At 40.0% G+C, this 24,029-nt stretch overlaps 1 protein-coding gene across 12 annotated transcripts in view; it reads left to right on the top strand.

Moving 5' to 3' along the window:
- The window catches only part of dgkh (diacylglycerol kinase, eta), a 91,946-nt gene that overhangs the window by 42,809 nt on the left and 25,108 nt on the right, over positions 1–24,029 (top strand). For all 12 annotated transcript variants that reach the window (XM_084422050.1, XM_084422049.1, XM_084422055.1 and 9 more), the window contains 9 exons: positions 4,496–4,600; positions 5,332–5,464; positions 14,166–14,272; positions 14,721–14,846; positions 14,928–15,030; positions 21,941–22,103; positions 22,571–22,679; positions 22,799–22,938; positions 23,027–23,108. In XM_084422050.1, the coding sequence (XP_084278176.1) occupies positions 4,496–4,600; positions 5,332–5,464; positions 14,166–14,272; positions 14,721–14,846; positions 14,928–15,030; positions 21,941–22,103; positions 22,571–22,679; positions 22,799–22,938; positions 23,027–23,108 (1,068 nt within the window). The remainder of the gene's footprint in view (positions 1–4,495; positions 4,601–5,331; positions 5,465–14,165; positions 14,273–14,720; positions 14,847–14,927; positions 15,031–21,940; positions 22,104–22,570; positions 22,680–22,798; positions 22,939–23,026; positions 23,109–24,029) is intronic.

Genomic DNA, 24,029 nt, shown 5'->3' with positions numbered 1-24,029 from the left:
ATTGTAAAATAGACTTTAACGCAATCCTTAGTTCGTCTAAACTCCATTTGAATGTAATCAAGAACTGCAGTGGCGGAGCACAAGAGAAATCACTCAGTGAAGTTGCCGTGTCCTCGGCGCGAGCGGTTGAAGAGGCTTTTAGAGTAAGTGGCTGGCAGGGATGTGCTGGGAGTTGCCCGTGTTTGATTGTGTAAGGGAGAAAGATGAATGCTAATGTGATTACTGCATCACGGCCGGGCATGAAAATTGATAGGTATGTTTTTTTTGCCAACAAAAATGAATCAGGTATCTTTATAAGTAATTAAATAATACGCCTGGAAAATTCCAACAGCTCTTTCTGCAGTTGACAGCGCAGCCTGGACAGTGTGACTTCTTTATTTGTTTTTGTAGAAGATACGTAGCCTCTCATGCTTGTGGTTTAGATCTGCAGTATCTATGGTGAACGTATAAATAAACATGAAGCTTTGCGTCGCAGCTCTCGGACTGAACTGCCCTTCACAGATCCGGGCTTCACTGCTAAACATGCCTCGCAGAACGCTTGTCATTTACAAGCTAGTAAAGGACAACTGGAGCCTTACATAGCAGCTGCACGGTGAACTGGCACGAGGTGGTATTTACGAAGGAGGCTTCCAATGTCTTCCTGTGGAAGAGATGCTCCTCAGATGACTGGACATCTGCCAGAGACATTCTACGCTCCAAATGACCTTATCTGGTTGGAATTAAGAGTCACCTTTAAGGAGGTTGTTTCGTCAAATCCTGAAGGTTGATAGAGAGACAACTGCAAAGCTTGTTCTTATTTAGCATTTATGCAATGTTTTTTTTGTCATTCCAATGAACATTTTGGGTTCAGTACAAGTTAACGTCTACAGCATTTATGGTGAAATGTTGACACAGAATTAGTTTTTAATTATTTTAATAAAAAAATATTTTGATTTTTTTTTGGGGTGGCATACAGTAAAAAAAAGTTTCATTAAAAGAAAGTCATGTGGTGCTGCCAGCATCCAGAAACATAAAAGCAGGAAATAATATCATAGAGAAGATCCCTGCAGACCCTCTTGACTATGTATGAAGTTCAGTAAGTCTCCTAAAATAAAATATAAAAATTGACCTTTTTATGACATGGAAAGTTTATCTCTGGTTGTAATGGCCTGTTGCGTTACACCCCTAAACCTTAACTTGAATGATATTTATGAATATATGTTTTATCTGATTTGGGCATGTGTGTTAACGATATTTTCAAAAGATACTTTTTTTCTTTTCTTTATTGTGAACAGAAAATAATTTACAGGTGCACATTTATAATGGAAGTATCATAAAATTACCATTTAAATATCAATGTAAATTTTTATATATCACCATTCAAAACAAGATGAGTTTACCAAAAATAATAATAAAATTAGAAATAAGAATGAATAGACAAAGGTAAACACTAAAAAACATATAAATAAATAAAAAAATTACAGTGAAATTAAATTTTAAAACTTTAAATGCACAGTGATTCAAAAGTATTGCCACTTTTCAAGACTTATGAGAAAAAGAAAGAAAGAAAGAAAGAAAGAAAGAAAGAAAGAAAGAAAGAAAGAAAGAAAGAAAGAAAGAAAGAAAGAAAGAAAGAAAGAAAAATTAATTTTGTCATTATATTTACACTCCCTTAATGTCCCTTCAGATCACTGGCTCCATAGACTGTAAGTGCATTAGCGTAACTGCGGATTGATGAGCTGAAATTACTGTTAATCAACATTATTATGCCACAAATGCTGTTGAAAGAATTGTATTGAACCCGGAACATTCTTTTAATGATACCCTGCTAATACCTTACGACTTCATGACTTTGTCTATTGGTAAAGTAAAGGAAGTCACGCTGAAGTATAGAGACAGAAGCCACTAATGATTTTGTGGTGTTTAGGAGGAAATACAAGCCTGAAAGAACAATGAGTTGGGGAGGGTTGAAACACTCAGATGCAAACCGCAAGAAATAACAAGCCGTGGATGGAGCCTGCCGTCCAAATGGCAAACATAATGAGCTACAACGTTGACATCCACATAACTCTGTTGCGTTTGTAATTCTCTCTCAGCACCTCTGCTGCCGTTAGTGGATATCTTCAGTGCATTCCCCTGTAATCCGCTCATGCGGCACGACAGCCAGTGCATTTTCTCATTGGGAGATTGTATGGCGTTGTGTAACAGCGATAGCGTTGTTTGGTTGGTAACCACACCTCTGAAAAACTGCAGTAACCACCAGATAGGCAAAACCTAATTAGAGACGGTTCATTCCCCACCATGCCAGATGGCAATGGCTGATTTTCCAAAAATGAGTGAGGCAACTTATAGTTGAGACACTTAAAAAAAAAAGAACAGATGGGAGTTATTTATCGCATCCATGTGAGCTCATTATTGCAGCCAGGAATACAAGGTTATTTTGCTGCTCTTTATAATTAGTGAGAACACTGACACTTGCGCTAAGGGAGGATCTGTGATGCCAGTTCATTGTGGATGCAGAGATCGGAAACAAGTAGACATTAGAACAATGGTTTAATGCAACCATTTCAGTCAAGCAGAGCACAAGCAAGATCTCAAGTTTCTCCCAGACAGCAATGAAACTCTAGAAGAGCACACGGAGACTGGAAAAGGTAGTAATGGGACACGTTTCTTTTAGAATTTCAAAAGAAATCTCAAAAATGTCTCGAACAGTGCTCAGGTTTGTTCAGACTACAAAGTTTGCAATCAAAAGGCAGAGCTCTCAAATTTTGCAGATCATCTCAGCTGTCCACATTCATGTTCTTAATGTAAAAACAAAATGTTTGAATTCATCCTCAGGAATTTTAGGATAACAGTCTGAGACTGACTTAATACTTAAAGGGTTAGTTCACCCAAAAATGAATCTCGTAAGTCCTTCCAAATCCATAAGACTTTTGTTCATCTTTAGAACACAAAGGAAGATCTTTTTGATGAAATCTGAGAGATTTCTGTCCCTCCGTTGATACACAACTGACTCTTTGACCCTTCAAAAAGTTCATAAAGAGATCGTAAAACTAATCAATATGAATTGAGCAGCTTAGTCCAAATTTTCTGAAGAGACACAAACGCTTTATATGATGACCAGTTTGAATTTAGGCTTTTGTTCACATATGTACATTGATCAGCGAACATAAACAGAAGCTCAACCAAAATTTTGGACTAAACTACTCAATTCATATGTATTAGTTTTCCGATCTCTTTACGAACTTTTTGAAGTAAGTGGTAGATGCGAAGCTGTCAATGGATGCAAGTACATCTCTCAGATTTCATCAAAAAGATCTTAATTTTTGTTCCGAAGATGAACAAAAGACTTACAAGTTTGGAACGACATGAGGCTGAGTAATTACTGAAAGAATTTTCATTGTTGGGTGAACTAACCCTTTAATGAAACCTGAGGGATTTCTGTTCCTCCATTGAAGTCAGTGATCAGTGAACATAAACGAAAGCTCAACTGTATTTGCGTGACACGCAAACCAAAGTGGTTCACACGTATCAGGCAAGCACATTTAAGCTTCCACTTACCAAATATGATCTGCATGTGCATTGATCAAAGTTTATGTGTGAATAAAAACCTAAGTTAAATCTGTTACGTCATACATATAAAGCGATCGTGTCTCTTCAGGAGACTCTTCAGGAGACTCAGGAGGCTTTTCACGATGTCTTTATGAACTTTTTGAAGCTTGAATGTTTGGCGAAATGGACTTTCAGTAGAGGAACAGAAAATGTCATTGAAAATAGCTGATATGAGTGAAAGTCTTATGGGTTTCAAATTAAATTAGGGTAAGTCAATAATTACAGAATTGTCGTTTTTTGGATGGACTGACCGTTTTACTGAGAACCTCTGAGAAAGTCTCTTGAACTATGAAAGAGCAACCTCTGAGGATCGAAAATCGGAACAGTTGGAATTCCCACTGTTTTACCCTGAGATAATTGAATGATTTAGATAATGATTTAAACCCAGTGTACCAACATTGAGAAAATGATTTATGTTGGGATCAGCGGTGTTGTTTCGGTGCAGGTGGTAAGCTGTAATTCCCTGAGGACTGTATCACCTGCTTCACCACGCACGGTGTTGCAGCGAAAACTGTTGTCGGGGTGCTGTGCGCCTCCGCAGTGGCACTGCCGGCGCGTGGAGATGTTAAGGGTGCTGTTATCAATAAATTATAGTGGTATTAAAAGCGCAGAGTTTGACTAGTGTGGAGGCTGCCCCTGTTATGAAACAGGCTTTTAGCATTTTCTCAGGCACTCCGCCTGTCAGCCCAAATCTCGCTCAAGCATCCGAGAGGAAAAGACCTGAGGGGTTGAGGTGGCCGTTTAAGATGAGAAGAGGAGGAGGAGGCAAGGGGTGGGGGGGCTTGTCCCGAGCTTCGTCTTAAAGAGCAGAACGGGGGGGGGGGACTCATTGTCAGTCGCAGTCAGTCAGGCAGGAGGGTGAGACACTCCGCTCTCATCTCCCCAGATCTCTGTCTCCCTGTAGGTAATTACACCGTTCCGAAGGCTTATCCTGTGTGCCGAGAACAGGAAAGAAATGGAGGACTGGATCAGCTCGCTGAAATCGGTTCAGTCCAGAGAGCATTACGAGGTAAGAGCACAGTTTGAGTCGAGTTGCATCTTGCATTCTCGCATGCATGTTTGTTGTTTTTCAAGCATACTTCTTCAGAATGAAGCTTAATATGCTTCTCTCCCGCATCTCAGGTCATGTGTATTATAAATCTAGCTTTCGTATTTCCTTTTCTCTTCTCAGTGTTAATGAAAAAATGATGTTATCCATTTAAAATAGTTCTGGAAGAAGGGAGTTTGGCTCTATTTGTTTGCTGTTGCTAATTGACTGTGAAAAGCTATGTGTGCATGTGGCGGCTTTTAACATCTGAAACGGTTGGTCGCATGCCAGTAAATGAAAGTGCGGACTGCGGCGTTGAGTGTTGATTGTATGCTCACTTTGATATGAGATGAAGATGGTTATGTAAGACTCTCAGCCCCCGTGTTCTGCAATACCACACCCAGAACTCCAGCGCTCCACTGGCACCCCCAACTGTGGGCGCAGTCGGCCTCTTAAATCACTGTCCTGTTGCATCAAGGTGCTGCTGGTAGATTCCCATGCCGGGAGCGCAGATGTTACGGTGGGGGGGGACCGGTTGTCAGGGAGAGCCGTGGTGTGGTGTTGCACGCAGGAGGGTTGTGTCTCGTACACCTGAGGCTAATATACATTCTGTGTGTTGTGTGTGTGAGCTGAAAAGCGTAGTCTTTGTTTTAGGGGCTCTGAAAAAGTCTTATCCTGGCGCTGCCAATTTGTCTTAACTTCTCCTTTGCTAGACGGCACAGTTTAATGTGGAACATTTCTCAGGGATGCACAACTGGTATGCCTGCTCCCACGCTCGCCCCACCTTCTGTAACGTCTGTCGGGACAGCCTCTCAGGGGTCACTTCTCATGGCCTCTCCTGTGAAGGTAAGTGTTTGCCCATCTCTCTCTGCCCATCTCTCTCTCTCTCTCTCTCTCTCTCTCTGTAAGCGCATTTCCATTACAGATTTGCGCAAATGTAGACAAAAAACTATTGCGAAATAATGGCGTTTCCATTAATGATGTTATGCAACTAAAACTTTTTTTCTCTCGCGATAAGTAAAATCATTCCAAAAACCATGGCAACGGACGTTGGTAGGTTTATGTACTATATCCCAGCCACTGCACTAGCCATTATTATTAATCGAAGGAGATGGATGTGTATTTTCCAAGCATTAATGGTAAGGAACGACCCTTGTGAGCAGCACATATGAGGCGTTTCTGGGTGTTTCTCCCTCATATCTGCTTCGAGGTCTTGATTGTGGCATTTATTTGAGGTTTAGAATCCATTATTCCTGTAATTTTTTTGTCTTATATGAATTTAATAAAGAACTCTGTCTCGTATTCTGTCCAAACATACCGCGTCATCTACGTCAGGTGACCTGTAAATGCACAAAAACGTTCCATTGCAGTTTCGCGAAATATTCCTTTTTCGAACAGCCTGAAAAACCACCTCATGCGAGCGTAAAAACTTTTTTGCGATAAATGGGTTTTTTTGCGAAATCGGGCGTTTGCATTGGGCATATTTTCAATTCGCAATTTCAATTTGCGCAATTTGAAGGTTAATGGAAACGCAGCCTCTCTCTCTCTCTCTCTCTCTCTCTCTCTCTCTCTCTCTCTTCTCAAATCCGTATGTCGGATAATCCCTCTTCAGTTATGAAGCTGCTTCGCTCAGCGCGCTGTCCATCCCCAAAGGTGTCATATTTTCATCAAAGCTGCTCAGGGGTGGTCAGGGATGGTTCAGGGTTACATTAGAGTCGGTTACACTCGTTAGAACTACTTAGTGCAGAAGCACAGCTAATTGAGGAGGAGAAGAGATGCGGACGGAAACGCATTTCGATCAATACACTGACGCCGAGTATCTGTCTTTTATTTGTTTAGAATTTGCATTTCAAGGATATTATGTGTTTGCTTCTTATATTAAAATGCACTCCTGCTGAGGTGCTTCCACATCAATCAGAGAAAAACTCTTGTTGCTTCTCTTGTTTGAGATTTAGAGGTATAAAACACTGCCGAACACTCCACCTGTCTACCACTTAAAATCAACTTCAAACACCAATCACAGCCTATTGTACGTCAGTAATCTGGCATGTTTTTGAGTAAAACATATAGTCGTCAATACAAATGGACTTGTAGAATGAGTTTGGATTTTATCCATCTGGAATTCGGAAAATAGCTGTATATTATGATTGAAAAAATTATCAAATTTTATTACGAATGAAACAAATATTATAAATTTTTATAACAGTGTTATATAGTGGGGAGAACAAGTATTTGATACACTGCCGATTTTGCAGGTTTTCCTACTTACAAAGCATGTAGAGGTCTGTAATTTTTATCATACAGTAGGTACTCTTCAACTGTGAGTGACGGAATCTAAAACAAAAATCCAGAAAATTACATTGTATGATTTTTAAATAATTAATTTGCATTTTATTGCATGACATAAGTATTTGATCACCTACCAACCAGTAAGAATTCCGGCTCTCAGAGACCTGTTAGTTTTTCTTTAAGAAGCCCTCCTGTTCTCAACTCATTACCTGTATTAACTGCACCTGTTTGAACTCGTTACCTGTATAAAAGACACCTGTCCACACACTCAATCAAACAGACTCCAACCTCTCCACAATGGCCAAGACCAGAGAGCTGTGTAAGGACATCAGGGATAAAATTGTAGACCTGCACAAGGCTGGGATGGGCTACAGGACAATAGGCAAGCAGCTTGGTGAGAAGGCAACAACTGTTGGCACAATTATTAGAAAATGGAAGAAGTTCAAGATGACGGTCAATTTCCCTCGGTCTGGGGCACCATGCAAGTTCTCAACTCGTGGGGCATCAATGATCATGAGGAAGGTGAGGGATCAGCCCAGAACTCCACGGCAGGACCTGGTCAATGGCCTGAATAGAGCTGGGACCACAGTCTCAAAGAAAACCATTAGTAACACACTACGCCGTCATGGATTAAAATCCTGCAGCGCACGTAAGGTCCCCCTGCTCAAGCCAGCGCATGTCGAGGCCCGTCTGAAGTTTGCCAATGACCATCTGGATGATCCAGAGGAGGAATGGGAGAAGGTCATGTGGTCTGATGAGACAAAAATAGAGCTTTTTGGTCTAAACTCCACTCGCCGTGTTTGGAGGAAGAAGAAGGATGAGTACAACCCCAAGAACACCATCCCAACCGTGAAGCATGGAGGTGGAAACATCATTCTTTGGGGATGCTTTTCTGCAAAGGGGACAGGACGACTGCACCGTATTGAGGGGAGGATGGATGAGGCCATGTATCGCGAGATCTTGGCCAACATCTTCGCCTTCCCTCAGTAAGAGCATTGAAGATGGGTCGTGGCTGGGTCTTCCAGCATGACAACGACCCGAAACACACAGCCAGGGCAACTAAGGAGTGGCTACGTAAGAAGCATCTCAAGGTCCTGGAGTGGCCTAGCCAGTCTCCAGACCTGAACCCAATAGAATATCTTTGGAGGGAGCTGAAAGTCCGTATTGCCCAGCGACAGCCCTGAAACCTGAAGGATCTGGAGAAGGTCTGTATGGAGTGGGCCAAAATCCCTGCTGCAGTGTGTGCAAACCTGGTCAAGAACTACAGGAAACGTATGATCTCTGTAATTGCAAACAAAGGTTTCTGTACCAAATGTTAAGTTCTGCTTTTCTGATGTATCAAATACTTATGTCATGCAATAAAATGCAAATTAATGATGATTTAAAAATCATACAATGTGATTTTCTGGATTTTAGATTCCGTCACTCACAGTTGAAGTGTACCTATGATAAAAATTACAGACTTCTACGTGCTTTGTAAGTGGGAAAACCTGCAAAATTGGCAGTGTATCAAATACTTGTTCTCCCCACTGTATATTATAAATTGTATTAAAAAAAAAAACCCAAAAACATTCCTATATTATATTACATTACATTACTAAAACTAAATAAACTAAACCTACTTAAAAAATAAAATAAAAACTATATAGACATTTAAAAAACAAAACCTTTGAACACAACACAACAGTGAACATTGATATTATGCACTATTCATTGGTTCATATTATTGGTTTTATTGATTGATTGATTGATATACTGCCACAAGGGGTTCTAATATAGAGTGATCAGTCAAATCTAATTCATGGCTCAGGTGATTGGCTTAAAGTTTTATAATACAATACAATTTGACATTTGATCACAGAAAAAAAAAAAAAAAAAATGTTTTGAACCAATAATATATAATTTGAACCAATGAATAGTGTATAATATGATCATGAACAGACTTTAAGTATTAAAAGTTTATCTGTAAAAAGTCAAGTCACTTTTATTTATATAATGCTTTATACAATACAGATCGTTTCAAAGCAGCTTTACAGTGATAATTAGGAAAATGATTAAATGATGCAAACAGAGTTAATTTGGGCTTTAAAGCAGCTCAACCAGTGTCATTGTTCAGCTGAAGTCAGTTCAGTGTTGATTCAGTTCCGTTAAATTAGTTCATTTAATCTATAAAGCAGTTCTTAAGAAAAACAGTGATGTCATCGTCCAGCTCTGTTTAGTTCTCATCCAATAGTGGCAGTGCAGTCAGATCAATAATATTGTTGAATATTAAGTGTCTCCAACTAAGCAAGCCAGAGGCGACAGTGGCAAGGAGCCAAAACTCCATCAGGTGACAGAATGGAGAAAAAAAACCTTGGGAGAAACCAAGCTCAGTCGAGGGGCCATTTCTCCTCTGGCCAATGAGTGAGCACAGTGCCAGTTAGAAATCAGATTGTGGATTGGTAGCATTCATCCAGTTCCTTTTGCTTTAGGATTGGATTCATCACGCCAGTATGGATACAAAAAAAAGAAGAAAAAAAAAGTTTATAACATTATGTTATAATATTGACAGTTGATATATATATATATATATATATTTTTTTTTTTTTTTTCATAAACAATCAATCTTGATGTTAAAGTTTGTGGCTAGTTACTTGTAAACTACCTGCAGAGGAACATGCTGGCAGGTTAAAACACTAAAAATACCTCATCCAGGGTCATGCATTATGCATGCTAATGGTGTGACATCATGTGGAAAGAGAGTGCTAATTACTTTCAGAGATATGCAGATGGTGCTCATTAAACTCGGCTGACTGTCATTGGCTCTCGCAATGCAGGAAGTAAAAATAGTGAGTTGCTCATTCACGCCTCACTTTTAATGAGAAATTCAAGTGAAACCCACACTGCATTGTGAATAATACAAGCCTCATCATCATAGTCGTCCTAATGTTTCCTAATGTTGATTTTCCACCTAAACATGAAGATGCCATTTAGAATGATAGTTTTCTGGAGTCACACTGCATTAAGCAAAAGTGGATTTGTGTAGTTGTGCGTGTGGTCGCAGTGGTCTAGAGAGCGATAATTAAGGAGCACTTTCCAGTGCTGTTGTCACGCGCCTGCGTTTCCAGCAAGCAGACTCACTCCTGAGTATTAATTACTGTATGTGTTGCTATAGAAAGATGATCTCATTTCTTTCAACAAACCTCTCATTACTATCTTCAGGCCTGAGAGCTGTTTCTGTTCATATGGAAATTGCTTTTGTTTTGGCTGTTAACTTACAATGGCGTTAGAGTGGACTATTGAGTGAACAAGAAACATTATTTATAAAACAGATAAGTCTGGACCTGGATGCTGATTGGTCGACACAGAACTCTAGGTGCTAAAGTGCACAATACAGTAACATTTATCCCTTGTAATTGCCACTTAGTGACTTCGCTTAATAAAATAATGTTTAAATATTTCCTAATTTTTATTAAGTAGTAATCATTTTATAAAACCAATAAAGCCATGTTAGATTGTAAATATATTCTGCTTTTAAGAAGTTCCGACTTGCAGAAGTGTGAGTTTGGTCAGAAACAATAGCCTATGCGTTTGTTAAAGGGGTGGTTGATTATGATTTAACTTTTTTAACTTTAGTTAGTGTGTAATGTTGCTGTTTAAGCATAAACAACATCTGCAAAGTTACAATGCTCAAAGTTCAAAGCAAAGGGAGATATTTTCTTTTACAGAAATTACTTTTTAAGGACTACAACAAACTGCTGGTAGGGACTACATGAACTTCCTCCGGGGTTAGTGACATCACTAACCCTAACATTTACATAAACCCCGCCCCCGGGAACACGATTTATAGATTATCATAACAGAAAATGCTATTCTATGACAAGAAGATAGTTAACTGCACATCAGCTACATAAACTCATCAACTAACCATTCAGAAATTTCCTGTTGTATTCTACATGTTGTCACTTCTTCTTGAGTCTCTCCATCTTTGTCCGACTTGGATTTGAACATAAAAGGCTAAAAGTTTGTGAAATTTTCAATGCATGTCTGTGTGAGGTAATTGAAGCTGCTAAGGACAAGTTGTTGTAGCTCCGCCCTCTTTGCTGGGAGCAGCAACTCATTTGCATTTAAGGGGACACACACAAAAAAATGACAGTTTTAACATTCTATAAAAAAATATCTCTGGGGTATTTTGAGCTAAAACTTCACATACACACACAGGGAACATCAGAGACTTATTTTACATCTTTTGAAAAGGGCATTATACCACCCCTTTAAGCAGTTTCGTATTTCTTCCTGTCTTTTTGGCTTATTAAAAGATAAAGGAAACTTTTTAGCGTTAATGCATCAAAATAAAGAGCAAATGATGCTTTAGGTGTGTTGATGATTTATGTATTTATCATTTTCACACTGCTGCAAAGAATAATGGGAAATATAGTTGCTTTATGAACTGGCTAAATGGGTAGTATTTTTTGCTTAATCTCTCATTTTTATTAATAGTACGCAATACTGTATCCATCCAAATTAAGCTGTATAGTCAACATTCACAATAAAAATTGTGATCATTCCAATATGACTTAAAAACAGCAAAAATGATGGACGATTGTTGTGTATATATATAGTTGTAAGCACGGATCATTATTAAACATTACTTAATTACTTCTTAAACAGCTTATTGAATTCCAAAGTGTAGTTCATTGGTTCAGAGATAGGATGATCTTTATATTCTTGTAAAATCAACACAAGCTTGCACAATTAAATGTCTAGCCCTTGGTTTCCATGTAAATTTGCGGTGTTGTAGCCAAGACCATTTCATTCAAGTCTGAGTCTATAATAGAAGAAGGTCGAGTCTGAGTCAAGAATGAGGCCAGAAGAGGGTTGTGTCTGAGTTAATACAGAGACCAGAAGAGGGTCCAGTTCAATTCAAGACCTAGATCTGAAGAGGGTCAAGGCCGAGACAAGGCTGAGATCTGAAGAGGGTAAAGACTGAGACAAGGCCGAGACCAGAAAAGGGTCAAGACTTAGTTTTTATTCTGATTTAAGACAGTGACCTGAAGAGGGTCAAGTCCGAATCAAGACCAAGACCAGAAAAGGGTCGAGTCTGATTCAAGCCCAGAAAAGGGTCAAGTCCGAGTCTAGCAGAGGGTCAAGTCTGAATCAAGACAGAGTCCAAATGTTCAGAGTCCATGAGAAGACCAAGACCATATTTCCAGAATCAGACTCTATTTTAGTCTCAAACTCAAACTCAATCAGGGAGGCCCAACATAGCACTGGACATTAACTTTGAAGCAAGATTACAAAGACCAGAGTTTACTGGTCAGCAGGTTAGCAGCATTTGATTTGATGTGCTGGGGTCCCAACAAGGCTTGACCATCTTTCCCACCAAGTTCTGACCAGCTTGGCCAGCATGGGAATTCATGCAAGTTTACACCTGTCTTTTCACCAGGGTTCTTTCCAAGTTGAGAGACTTGAAGTTTAGAACGATCATTGCTGTTCATATTTCACTTTGATTTCCTACAGCAGCCAATCAATAAAGATTGATGTGAGACATGGGCCCCAACAAAAGAGGCAAACTCAATATTTCTCACTCTCTAATATGACAGAGACATCCTGTCCATTAGCAGCGCATCGTAAACAGTCTTACGTTCACTCAGCATTACTGAATTGTCTGTAAATGATTTGCTAACAGCCCCGAAAATGACATTAGAGTGAGTTATTGGAGATTTGTTTTCAGAGCCATGTGAAATGGTCTGAGCGTAGACCAGCTCTGATTACAAGATGAGTGCGGAGCCCAAGCGAGATGAAGCGCTCTCTGATTAGCGTTATGAATCTCTGAAGAGGACGTGTGCGCTCTTGTCTCGATGCATTAGATGTGTCTCCTCATTTATTATTGAGAGACAACATTGCAGAAAGTGGAAATTCCCAATGTCGGACATACCGCGAATGTTTGGCTTCCTTTCCAGTAAACAGCCCCGTTCAACACATATCCACTCCAAATGCTGGAATACTCCAGGGAGGAAACACTTTCTGTAGTGACTATGTGGCGTCCCGGCTGGCAGGGCTTGGCTGGGCTAAATGCATCTCTGCTCTGGTGTGATTAGCCGTGTCATCACAAATCTGTGTAAATCCAACAGGATATTAGAAGTCCCGGCAGCATATGGAGGCGTAATGCACTCAGACACTGAGATGGGCTGATTTAACTGGATTTGAGGCTTTTTCAGGGTCTGAATCTTGGATTCTGGGCGCCAGTCAGCCCTGCTTGTACAGAACAATCCGGATCCTTAATGTGCAGGACGTTTTGTATTTCTGCAACTTGTAGAGACATCTGCATGGATTGCAGCATCTGTGTCAGGAAAGAGCTGAGTGTACATTTTAAGTTCGTAGGAATGGAGGTGGCCACGATAATGTGCCAGAGCGTTACATTATGGAGTAGGAAGCCAGCCAGCCAATCAATCAGCCACTTAATTCTCCTTCTGGAAACGACCAGATGAACATTGCTAACTTGATTAGATCTGCAATGCAATTTAATAGAGGAAATCAACAAAGAACTGGAATCCATTAGCTTATTGGACCTCACCCACACCGCTGGTGAGGACAGTACAGCGCCAGCGTGGTTAGGCGAAGGTTTCCAGAATATAGAAGAAATCGATGCACAATTCAAAGTGCTTTCTGACATGACAGACAACAAAATAAGACAAACGGTCTATTGTGTTTGCCTACTTTAGAAAGATTCCCACAGTAAACAATGCTAATAGAGATTTCTAGATTGCTTTATGTTATAGACCTGAAAATGTTAATGAAAAAGATGTTATTGCCAATGCTGCACAAATAATGTAACTGGCTTATTAAGTGTATTTAACGTAAGATACCCACAGGTTTAGAGGATCAGGTTCAGTTTAGAGGATCATGCATACATAGTGTTCAGTAGGCTATGAATTAGGCTTGCTGCGGTAGTCAATGTTACCGGTGTTACATGGTGTTCGGCCATATACAGATTACATTACTTGCCCACTTCGGCATCGCCTCCATTGTTAAAATACTTGATTGTCATAAAGATATTATTTTTTAGCATTTGTTTTTTCAAATACTTCTTCAATGTTCTCCTCAGTTGAGCACTGTATATTGTGCTGATTCATTTTAGCTTGATTAAGGAAGCCTTTTTCTGGCATCTTTTATCACCTCATATTTCTTTCTGCTGAAATGATAAAACCTTGATTGTCATATAAGCATCTCAAGGTTACTGCTGGCCAGACTTATAACTAGTATTTCTCTCTTGCAGTGTGTAAATTCAAGGCCCACAAAAGATGCGCAGTCAGGGCCACCAACAACTGCAAATGGACAACGTTGGCCTCTATCGGGAAGGACATCATTGAGGATGAGGATGGGGTGAGTCGTGGTTCAGTGAGCTAATGAATAACCTTTAAAGGGATACTCCACTTTTTTTTGAAATAGGCTCATTTTACAACTCCCCCAGAGTTAAACGGTTGAGTTTTTCCGTTTTCGAATCCATTCAGCCGATCTCCGGGTCTGGCGGTATCACTTTTAGCATAGCTTAGCATAGATCATTGAATCGGACATGACCATTAGCATCTCTCTCCAAAAAATGACCAAAGAGTTTAGATATTTTTCCTATTTAAAACTTGACTCTTCTGTAGTTACACCGTGTACTAAGACCGACGGAAAATGAAAAGTTGCGATTTTCTAGGCTGATATGGCGGGAGTTGTAAAATGAGCCTATTTCCCCAAAAAGTGGAGTATCCCTTTAAGTGAACAGAAAAAAGTCAGGTATATAAGTCTGGTGGTGTACATTTAAAAAAATAATAATTTCCTATAGATTGCGATGCCACATCAATGGCTGGAAGGCAACCTGCCTGTCAGTGCCAAGTGTGCCGTTTGCGACAAAACGTGTGGCAGCGTGCTGCGCTTGCAGGACTGGCGTTGTTTGTGGTGCAAAGCCATGGTAAGAACTACATATCCCAGAATGCCTTATAACTTACTATAGAGAGCTTTTGAACTCTAAAAGCTGTCTGTGCTTGGACAGGTGCACACGGCATGCATGGATCTCTACCCCCGCAAATGTCCCCTCGGCCAGTGCAAAGTGTCCATCATCCCCCCTACCGCCCTCAACAGCATTGACTCAGATGGTAAGACTTTACTCTTCACAAGAGCCAGTTCAAGAGTGTATACACATAAATATTGATAAATAATAATTTAATATATTAATTTAAATAATATTATTTATGCTGTAGATATATTTTATTTGATTGATAACGATTAAAATGGTCTCATTGTTTATTAATTTTTTTGACATTTATTATGATTATTATTATTATTATTATTATTATTATTTTGCTTTACTTTTTGGAGGTTATAATCTTAGTAAAATAATCTGTAAAAAAAATAAAAATAATATATATATATATATATATATTATTATTTTTAAACAGGTTGTTCTGTCCACTTATGTTTTTCATTTTTAATTTTTATTTAAGAGAGTGTATCTATTTTTTCAGTAAATTATTTTTTGGACTAGGGTGGAAGTTTTGAGTTATGAAGTGTTCAATATTTTCTTAGTACATGAAAACCTTTTGTTTCAAAAGGTCAATGTCACTAAAAATGGATGGTTGCCTGCGTTCTTATGAATGATCACACTCTGGATATAGTGTATGATTATGAATCAGGGTGTGTATGTGTGTGGTCCTGGTATACCCTATGTTATGGGGACAAAATGCCCCTACTAAGATGGTAATATCCAAAATCCTTGGCCTTGTGGGGACATTTTTTGGTCCACATGAGGGGAAAATAGCTTATAAATCATAGTGATGTTTTTTGAAAATGTAAAAGCAAGTTTTCTGTGATGGGTAGGTTTAGGGGTAGGGGATAGAATATACAGTTTGTACAGCATGAAAAATCATTATGTATATGGAATGTCCCCATAAAACATGAAAATGTGTGTGTGTGTGTGTGTGTGTGTGTGTGTGTGTGAGTGAAGTGGTGGGAGGAGCTCAGGTGGAGGGCTGCTATAGATATAGCTCATTAGCTTTGCTAATTCCCTGGCTGCATGAAGAGCAATATCTTTTTCATTACACCTCTGACATCTTCTGATTTGATCATACAGATAGGATGTTTTTTTCCCCTTTCCTGAGAGACACTTTGTTCCTTTATTTTTCTTTCCATCTCCCCGGCATGTGTCAGGGCGGTGTGGAAAGTCACTTTCCCTCAGAGCATCTATTCCCGACGCATGTAAACATAACCACCTCTGGTGGACCATGTGCTTGGAAAATTCAAGATGAGAGCAAACAAAAGCTTTCTCCCATACCGGCTCTCTCTCTATCTCTTTCTGCATTATTATCCTGCTGCTGAGGATTCATACCTTGCCTGTTTGCTCAGTCAGCCTGTCTCGGAGCATATGCCACTGATTTCCAGGAAATTGAACATTGCCTTTTATTGACACCTATATGAATGCTATTTAGAGCCACTTCATGCTCAATATCTTGAAGGTTTAAAAAAAGCTAAATGACTGTCCAAAAGCTGAAATATTCTGCTTTCTCAGGTTGTATGGTAGAAACATGTAAATTCAGTTTTTGTGCAATATCCTGTCAACTGAGATGCTGTCTTCTGGTTAATTTTTAAAGGAGTCATAGTGTTCTTTGCATGCAATATTGTGCCATCAACAAAAGAGCTCCTCTACCAAAATAAAACTACATTTCTATTTTTATAATACAGTGGCTGCATTTTTTTCCTGTTGGTGAACAATAAAACATTGACAGCTAATCAGAATCCACTTCGACTATAAACAGCTCAAGCATTTAGAGTAGCAGATGACGAAAGCACTTAAAATAAACAGAATGTTATTGTAAAATGGTGTGGAGGATAATATAGGTATGGCTAGTATTGTCATGGTACCAAAATTAGTAAAAACCCATCATTTTTTTATTTATTTTTTGGTTATCAGTGATGTTCCCTTCATTGTCACGAATCACACACAAAAGAGAGAGAACCAAGTGCAGTTAATTTATTGGGGTAATCCGTACTCACAATCAGTTCAGGCAAATGGTCAAAATCCAATAAGTCAATCCAAGAACATAAAACAAGAACATAAAACAAGAACAGGCAGCAAACAGGAACAGAAGTGTGAGGACATTAAACAAGGACTCCGTGACAAACACTGAAACTGACAGAGTATATATACACAAGTGCTAAACGAGGTGACGAGAAACAGCTGAACACAATGAACACTCAGTGACAGACAGGATCATGGGAAATGTAGTAACAGAGTGTAGGACACCGTGCGGGAAGAGGACCTCTAGTGGACACCCAGGGAACACAAACCAGACACTGTGACATAACCCCCCCTCTACGGAGCGGCTACCAGACGCTCCAAGACAAACAAAACAAGAGTCCAGGCGGGAGGTGAAATGGTGGAGGATCAGGGGGCGGGATGGGGGGCCAGGTCCATGGAGGGGAACAGCTTAGCCGGCAGCCAGGGTGAAGCAGACAGTCCATCTGGCAACCAGGGCGGAGACGACAGTTCATCTGGCGGCCAGGGTGGAGACTTTCCCTCGGGCGGCCACGGCGGTGAAGACCCCTCGGGTGGCCACGGCACAGGAACTGCAAACACAGGGAGACTAAATAGGGAAACAAACAAAAGAGGATAACGGGGAAAGCAGGTGGGGCAAATAATTAAATAATCAGGTAACAAGATGGGAGGGGCTAGACAATTACACGAGCACATGGCCCAACATAACAAAACACCCATGTGCAGCACAAGACAGGACAGGCATGTGACATTCATCTGCTTCAAATCCAAGGTATTTTCAAATGTGACTCTTTGCCAGTTGACCCGCTCTGTACCTGTATTTCAGAAACTCTTGATTAATGAAATTTTTTTTTTAGAACTGACTTGGTACCAAAGTACTAGTACTTTTGACACTAGTTATTGCTATAGTTTTCAAGCACAGCCATTGATTCATTGATTTTATAATTTTTGGGTCAAGAAAAAGTCTGAGTTTTGCAATACATTTCCTCCTCCCCTACCACGAAATGCTCACTCCAATGCTTGTGGTTTCACAAACAGGGCTTAGATTAAGCCAGGATTAGGCTTTAGTTCAATTAGGACATTTAAGTATATTTTATAAATGTGTCTTAGAAAATCACATTACTGGGGGTGATCTTGAGACAAAACAATGACATGGACATCTTTTAAGATACACTATATTGTCAAAAGTTTTGGGACGTCTGCCTTTACATGCTCATGAACTTTAATTACATCCCATTCTTAATCCGTAGGGTTTAATATGGAGTTGGTCCACCCTTTGCAGCTATAACAGCTTCAACTCTTCTGGGAAGGCTTTTTACTAGGTTTAGGAGTGTTTATGGGAATTTTTGACTATTCTTCTAGAAGCGCATTTGTGAGATCAGGCACTGATGTTGGACAAGAGGGCCTGGCTCGCAGTCTCAGCTCTAAGTCATCCCAAAGGTGTTCTATTGGGTTGAGGTCAGGACTCTGTGCAGGCCAGTCAAGTTCCTCCAAACCAAACTCGCTCGTCCATATCTTTATGGTCCTTGCTTTGTGCAATGGTGCACAGTCATGTTGGAACAGGAAGGGGCCATCCCCATCCCCACCCCACAAAGTTGGGAGCATGGAATTGTCCAAATTGTCTTGGTATGCTGAAGCATTAAGAGTTCCTTTCACTGGAACTAAGTGGCCAAGCCCAAACCCTGAAAAACAACCCCACACCATAATCCCCCCTCCACCAAACTTTACACTTGGCACAGTGCAGTCAGGCAAGTACAGTTCTCCTGGCAACCACCAAATCCAGACTCGTCCATCGGATTGCCAGACAGAGAAGCGCAATTCGTCACTCCAGAGAACACGTCTCCACTGCTCTAGAGTCCAGTGGTGGCGTGCTTTACACCACTGCATCCAATGCTTTGCATTGCACTTGGTGATGTAAGGCTTGGATACAGCTGCTTGGCCATGGAAACCCATTCCATGAAGCTCTACGCACTGTTTTTGAGCTAATCTGAAAGCCACACGAAGGAGGTCTGTAGCTCTTGACTCTGCAGAAAGTTGGCGACTTCTGCGCACTGTGCGCCTCAGCATGCGCTGACCCCGCTCTATCATTTAACGTGGCCTACCACTTCGTGGCTGAGTTGCTGTTGTTCCCAATTGCTTCCACTTTATTATAATACCACTTATCAACAGTTGACCGTGGAATATTTAGTAGTGAGGACATTTCACGAATGGACTTAATGCACAGGTGGCAACCTATCACGGTACCATGCTTGAATTCACTGAGCTCCTGAGAGCGACCCATTCTATCACAAATGTTTGTAGAAGCAGTCTGCATGCCTAGGTGCTTGATTTTATACAACTGTGGCCATGGAAGCTATTGGAACACCTGAATTCAATGATTTGGAGGGGTGTCCCAATACTTTTGGCAATATAGTGCATGTCAGAGGAAGTTACTTTCAGTTAAAACAGCTCAAACATGCATTTTAGTCTGGGACTAGGCTTAAGCCTTATCTGAGAAACTGGGGGGAAATGTCATACATGCGCACTGCAATAAGTCGGCAAAAAGCAGGTTAATGTTTTTAAATGCTGAACAAAATTGGGGTAATGGGCAAAAATCGAGCTGTCTATTAATTTATGCTTAAGCCATTTATGACCTTAACTCCGATAAAGGAAAATGGGTTATGCATTTACATGACCACATGCATTGTCGGCTTATTAGGCGTAAACTTGTTGTAACTTGCATGTAAATGCACCCATCAAGTACCAATACTTTTAATTCTAACAACTCTAGTTATCACTAAAGTTATCGTTCTTGGTGTGAACAGGCTGGACAGCTTGGTTTCAGACACAGCCATTGATTCTGCAATGGTGGTTTTCCGTTTTGCCATGTGTGAAGTCAAATCTTGTGAGAACTGAGGACATTCACTATTGATCAGAACCTCAAAGCTCCTCTGTCTTTAATTGGCGGAGCACATATCGGATATAGAGATTAGTGGGGGCCAGACAGAAATGTAATGAAAATCAATGGCTGTGAAGTTTCATCTGATCGCTTTGTGGCTCCTGTTAATTGGCTGTTTAAAATAGAAGAAGAGAATGGTGGCAGGATAGACAGATTGAAGACTGTTAAAATGCTACAGAAGTAGACAGGGATACAGAAAGCATAAGGATGTGAAGGGAAAGTAGGAGAGTCCGTCACGTGTAAGGAATCCCCCGCCTCAGTGCTAGGTGGCGAGGAGAGCTGCATCTTAATTCGCTCAGGGCTGCCTTTGGCACGTGCTTGAGCTTCGTGACTCAATTTGCCTCAGCCTGCCTCCAGGAGAGAGAGAGCGAGGGAAAAGAGAGGCAAGGCTTCTGTTAGACTCAGAGGGGTCTACTGACAGACGTCCACCCACGCGCCAATGTCCGCTCGCAGGCACACGGAGAACGCGCAAACCCATGCTCGAGGGCAACTGTCAGCGTTACTAACACTCATGCATGCTTAGATCCGTGTACGCAGACAGAATGCAATACACACTGATGCATACAGGTACACAGAGGTGAATGCACTGTCCTTGCATGTGCACATGCAAACAATTCCTCAGACGGTCGCAATGGAGAGACAGGAATGTGAAAATCTAAAAGATGCATATGGCGAAGCTCATAAACACAGCGGGTTATTGCTCACAGCTACTGGCATGTTCAGAGACTGTTTACTGCACATGCTGCATACGTGATCACACCGACTGCCAGCACGTTTGGTGACAGCTCCTCATGTCCGGCTCTAATGAAGACAAAGAAATCAAAGTGCTGGATTATTTGCACGCTTTAGTACACATCTTTTCCAGCGAAAACGGACTAGGCTGATGGTTTGCTTTTCCTTGTGCTGCAGCACAAAATTATTTCCACTTCTTTCTCTGTGATTCATGCTTGTCCAGGCATGAAGAAAACTGTTCCTAAGCAACATTGAGTCAACATAAATCTCGGCGTTATCTTTTTTTAGCATGCAAGTTCTGGCATTTAGTTCCTGTAGTTTAATTTGTTGGCATGGCACTATTAAAGATTGCCAGGGAACACACAAACTTATACTGTATAAGCTAAACACGCAAAAACAATACTCACGATTATTTCAGTGTTGGGTGTTAGCATGTTGCTAAGCTAATAATGCAATAGTACTAAGCATTTGTTGTTATTTTACATTAGGTGAAATAAATAATGATGCACAAAAACTTTTCTTTTTTTTTCAAAAACACAGAAACCAAAATAAAGTCTTCATTTAGCCAAAAACCAAATCCGATATTTTCGGTTGCCGTTTCTTTTGCTAAGATAACAATGTGAGGCCCTTAAAGGTGCAGTAAGCGATTTCTGAGAAACACAGTTGATATTTGAAATCGACACACAAACAAACACACCCCTTCCTTCATTGCTCCTCTCCCAAAATGCACAAACATGCTATGCAACACAGGCAATGACTAACAGCTGCCGCATTAGACTGTCCCATTATTATAGCTAATATTACAACAGCATATCTTGGATCTGTGAACCAGCAAAACCAATGTTACTCACGTATCGAGCAGAAACAACACAACCTCTGCATCCATTTTCAGGCCTTCCCACTCCAACTTCTCTCCAGCGCTATTCCAGCTGTAAGCTATTCCAATATTAAAACGGGTCCTACCTGTTGCCTCATTGTAACCGTCCTTTTTCAATTATATTCCTCTGACCTCTTTGGTAATATTTTAATTTTCAACAGCGTTTTTCAGAAATTGCTTACTGCACCTTTAAGTGCTACAACACACATTATACATAAACATTGAGTAAAATAGTCTAATTAGACTAAACAATTTTTTTTTTTATACTTTTTTCCAATAACAAATTATTTATGTTTATTTATAATCAACTTTTTGCCCGCTTCATCTACCATCTTGGTTTGTTGCAGTGCATTACCTTCTTTACAAATAATGCTGCTTTAGCATTTGGCCAAAACAGGGTATGTACATTTTGAAAAAGCTATTACAGCTAAGAAGTTTATAATCTTTTTCGTTCTTTTCCTGTGACAGGTTTCTGGAAGGCCACCTGTCCCCCATCATGTGCTAGTCCACTCCTCGTGTTTGTCAACTCAAAAAGCGGAGACAACCAAGGGGTAAAATTCCTGCGTCGCTTCAAACAGCTGCTCAATCCCGCTCAGGTCTTTGACCTGGTCAACGGTGGACCTCATTTAGGGTAAGACTTGGATGCCAAAGGTCACGGAGATTGAACTATTGATCATTGTCTTAGAAGCAAATCAATGCTTTCGCTTGTTTTGCTGGTGTTTGGATAGTTGACGTATGATGAGTCCATGCACTTTTTTACAATCAACATCCAGATTTCATATTAAAATGATATGAAATGTAAAGTGTATTTTGTCAGGTCCCATAACCATTTGTGTTATATTTTTAGCCATTTTATTAACCTTTTGGCTCATTTTAATGATCCTACAGTGGGACAAATTAATTTTTTAAAAGAACAGATATTCCATGTAGTCTTAAATAACCGCAGGCATGATTATAAAAGAATTATAAAAACACTGTTTAAAATAGTTTTAGGTTGAATTTAGGATGTCAAGATCCCAATATGTATGTATTTCAGGTCAACTACCCAAACCTTCTCTCACTTGAACCTCTATTTTAACACTCTTTTCTCTTTTAAAGCCTTCGCTTGTTCCAAAAGTTCGATAATTTCCGAATCCTCGTGTGTGGAGGAGATGGAAGCGTTGGTTGGGTTCTGTCTGAAATCGATAAACTAAATCTTCACAAACAGGTGATTGAAAAGTACTCTACTACACCATGTAAAGCTGTCCCTGTAAGGTTAGGACTTGGCACACGAGTGTTGAGCAGATGTTTATGAGGATTTCTTAATGAACCGTCTCACGTTGGCAGTGCCAGCTGGGCGTTCTGCCGTTGGGCACCGGGAATGACCTGGCACGGGTGCTTGGTTGGGGGCCGTCGTGCGATGATGACACGCAACTCCCTCAGATACTGGAGAAGCTGGAGAGAGCCAGCACGAAGATGCTGGACAGGTACAGAGCGCACCCTAGCATGTGTCCAGAACTATGTCACATGTATAATATTTGTGTCGTTGGCTACATCTACAGCTGCTGTTCACAGGTGGAGTATAATGACGTATGAGATCAAAATACCTCCCAAACACAGCTGCCCCGTCACACCTGAGGAGGCAGAGGATGGCCAGGTACTAGCAACACATTAACTGCAATGCATACATCTACTTCAACACCATTAAATGGGTTATTGACATGTCACAGTGTCACATGCTACACTTTATCTAAGACTAGGTGCCGCAAAAATATAACAAAGACAATACATAGCACATCTTTCAGTTGTGTTTCAATCACTGTACACAAAAGAAAACATTCAGCTCATCCATTGTAGTCTGCTTCGCAAAAACAAATGGCTCTAATAACCTGGTTCTATTTTTTAAAAAGACTCACAAATCAGTCTCAAACTTTAAAGTTATTTGTTTGAATTGGTTTAACGACTGAATTGGATGGAGCGAATTAACACCTAAATCACTTACTGAACCTCAAGCCGTTATTATTAATCAAAATTAAGAGACTGTTACTAATATTTGTAGATTTGTGAGACTTAATATGTTTCTCAAGTTTCTCAGACTTAATAATCTCAGCAGAATTTATTATTCTGCATCCCTTGAATGCTCATTTATGAAATATTTTGACTAATTTGATTATGCGTTTTTAGCTGCCAGCAACAAATTTTACTATGTGTAAAATAACAGCATAATTTCATTCGGTCAGATTTACAGATGTTAAAATCCAGTCATTTCCATTGGAGTCCAAGTGATCAGGAATTTCACGAGGGCAAAAGATTTCCCCACGCTGCCCTGATGAAGAAAACCTTTACCAAAATGGATTTAAATACACATATTTCATACTGTATTTAGTATACTACAAATCTATTAACAAATTTACTGACATATCGCTTGAGAGTTACTGATATAAATATTATAATTCAACTTTATTTGGAATACTTCTTTATTGCACAATGCACATTTCTTAATATTAAGCCTAAAATGTGTTTTAATATCACTATTAGTAAGGATAGTATGATCTCTGTATAAAATGCAAGATATTTA

This window comes from Rutilus rutilus (assembly GCF_951802725.1).
Source record: "Rutilus rutilus genome assembly, chromosome: 10".
NCBI classification, from domain to species: domain Eukaryota; kingdom Metazoa; phylum Chordata; class Actinopteri; order Cypriniformes; family Leuciscidae; genus Rutilus; species Rutilus rutilus.
This window is presented reverse-complemented; position numbering and strand designations above follow the sequence as displayed.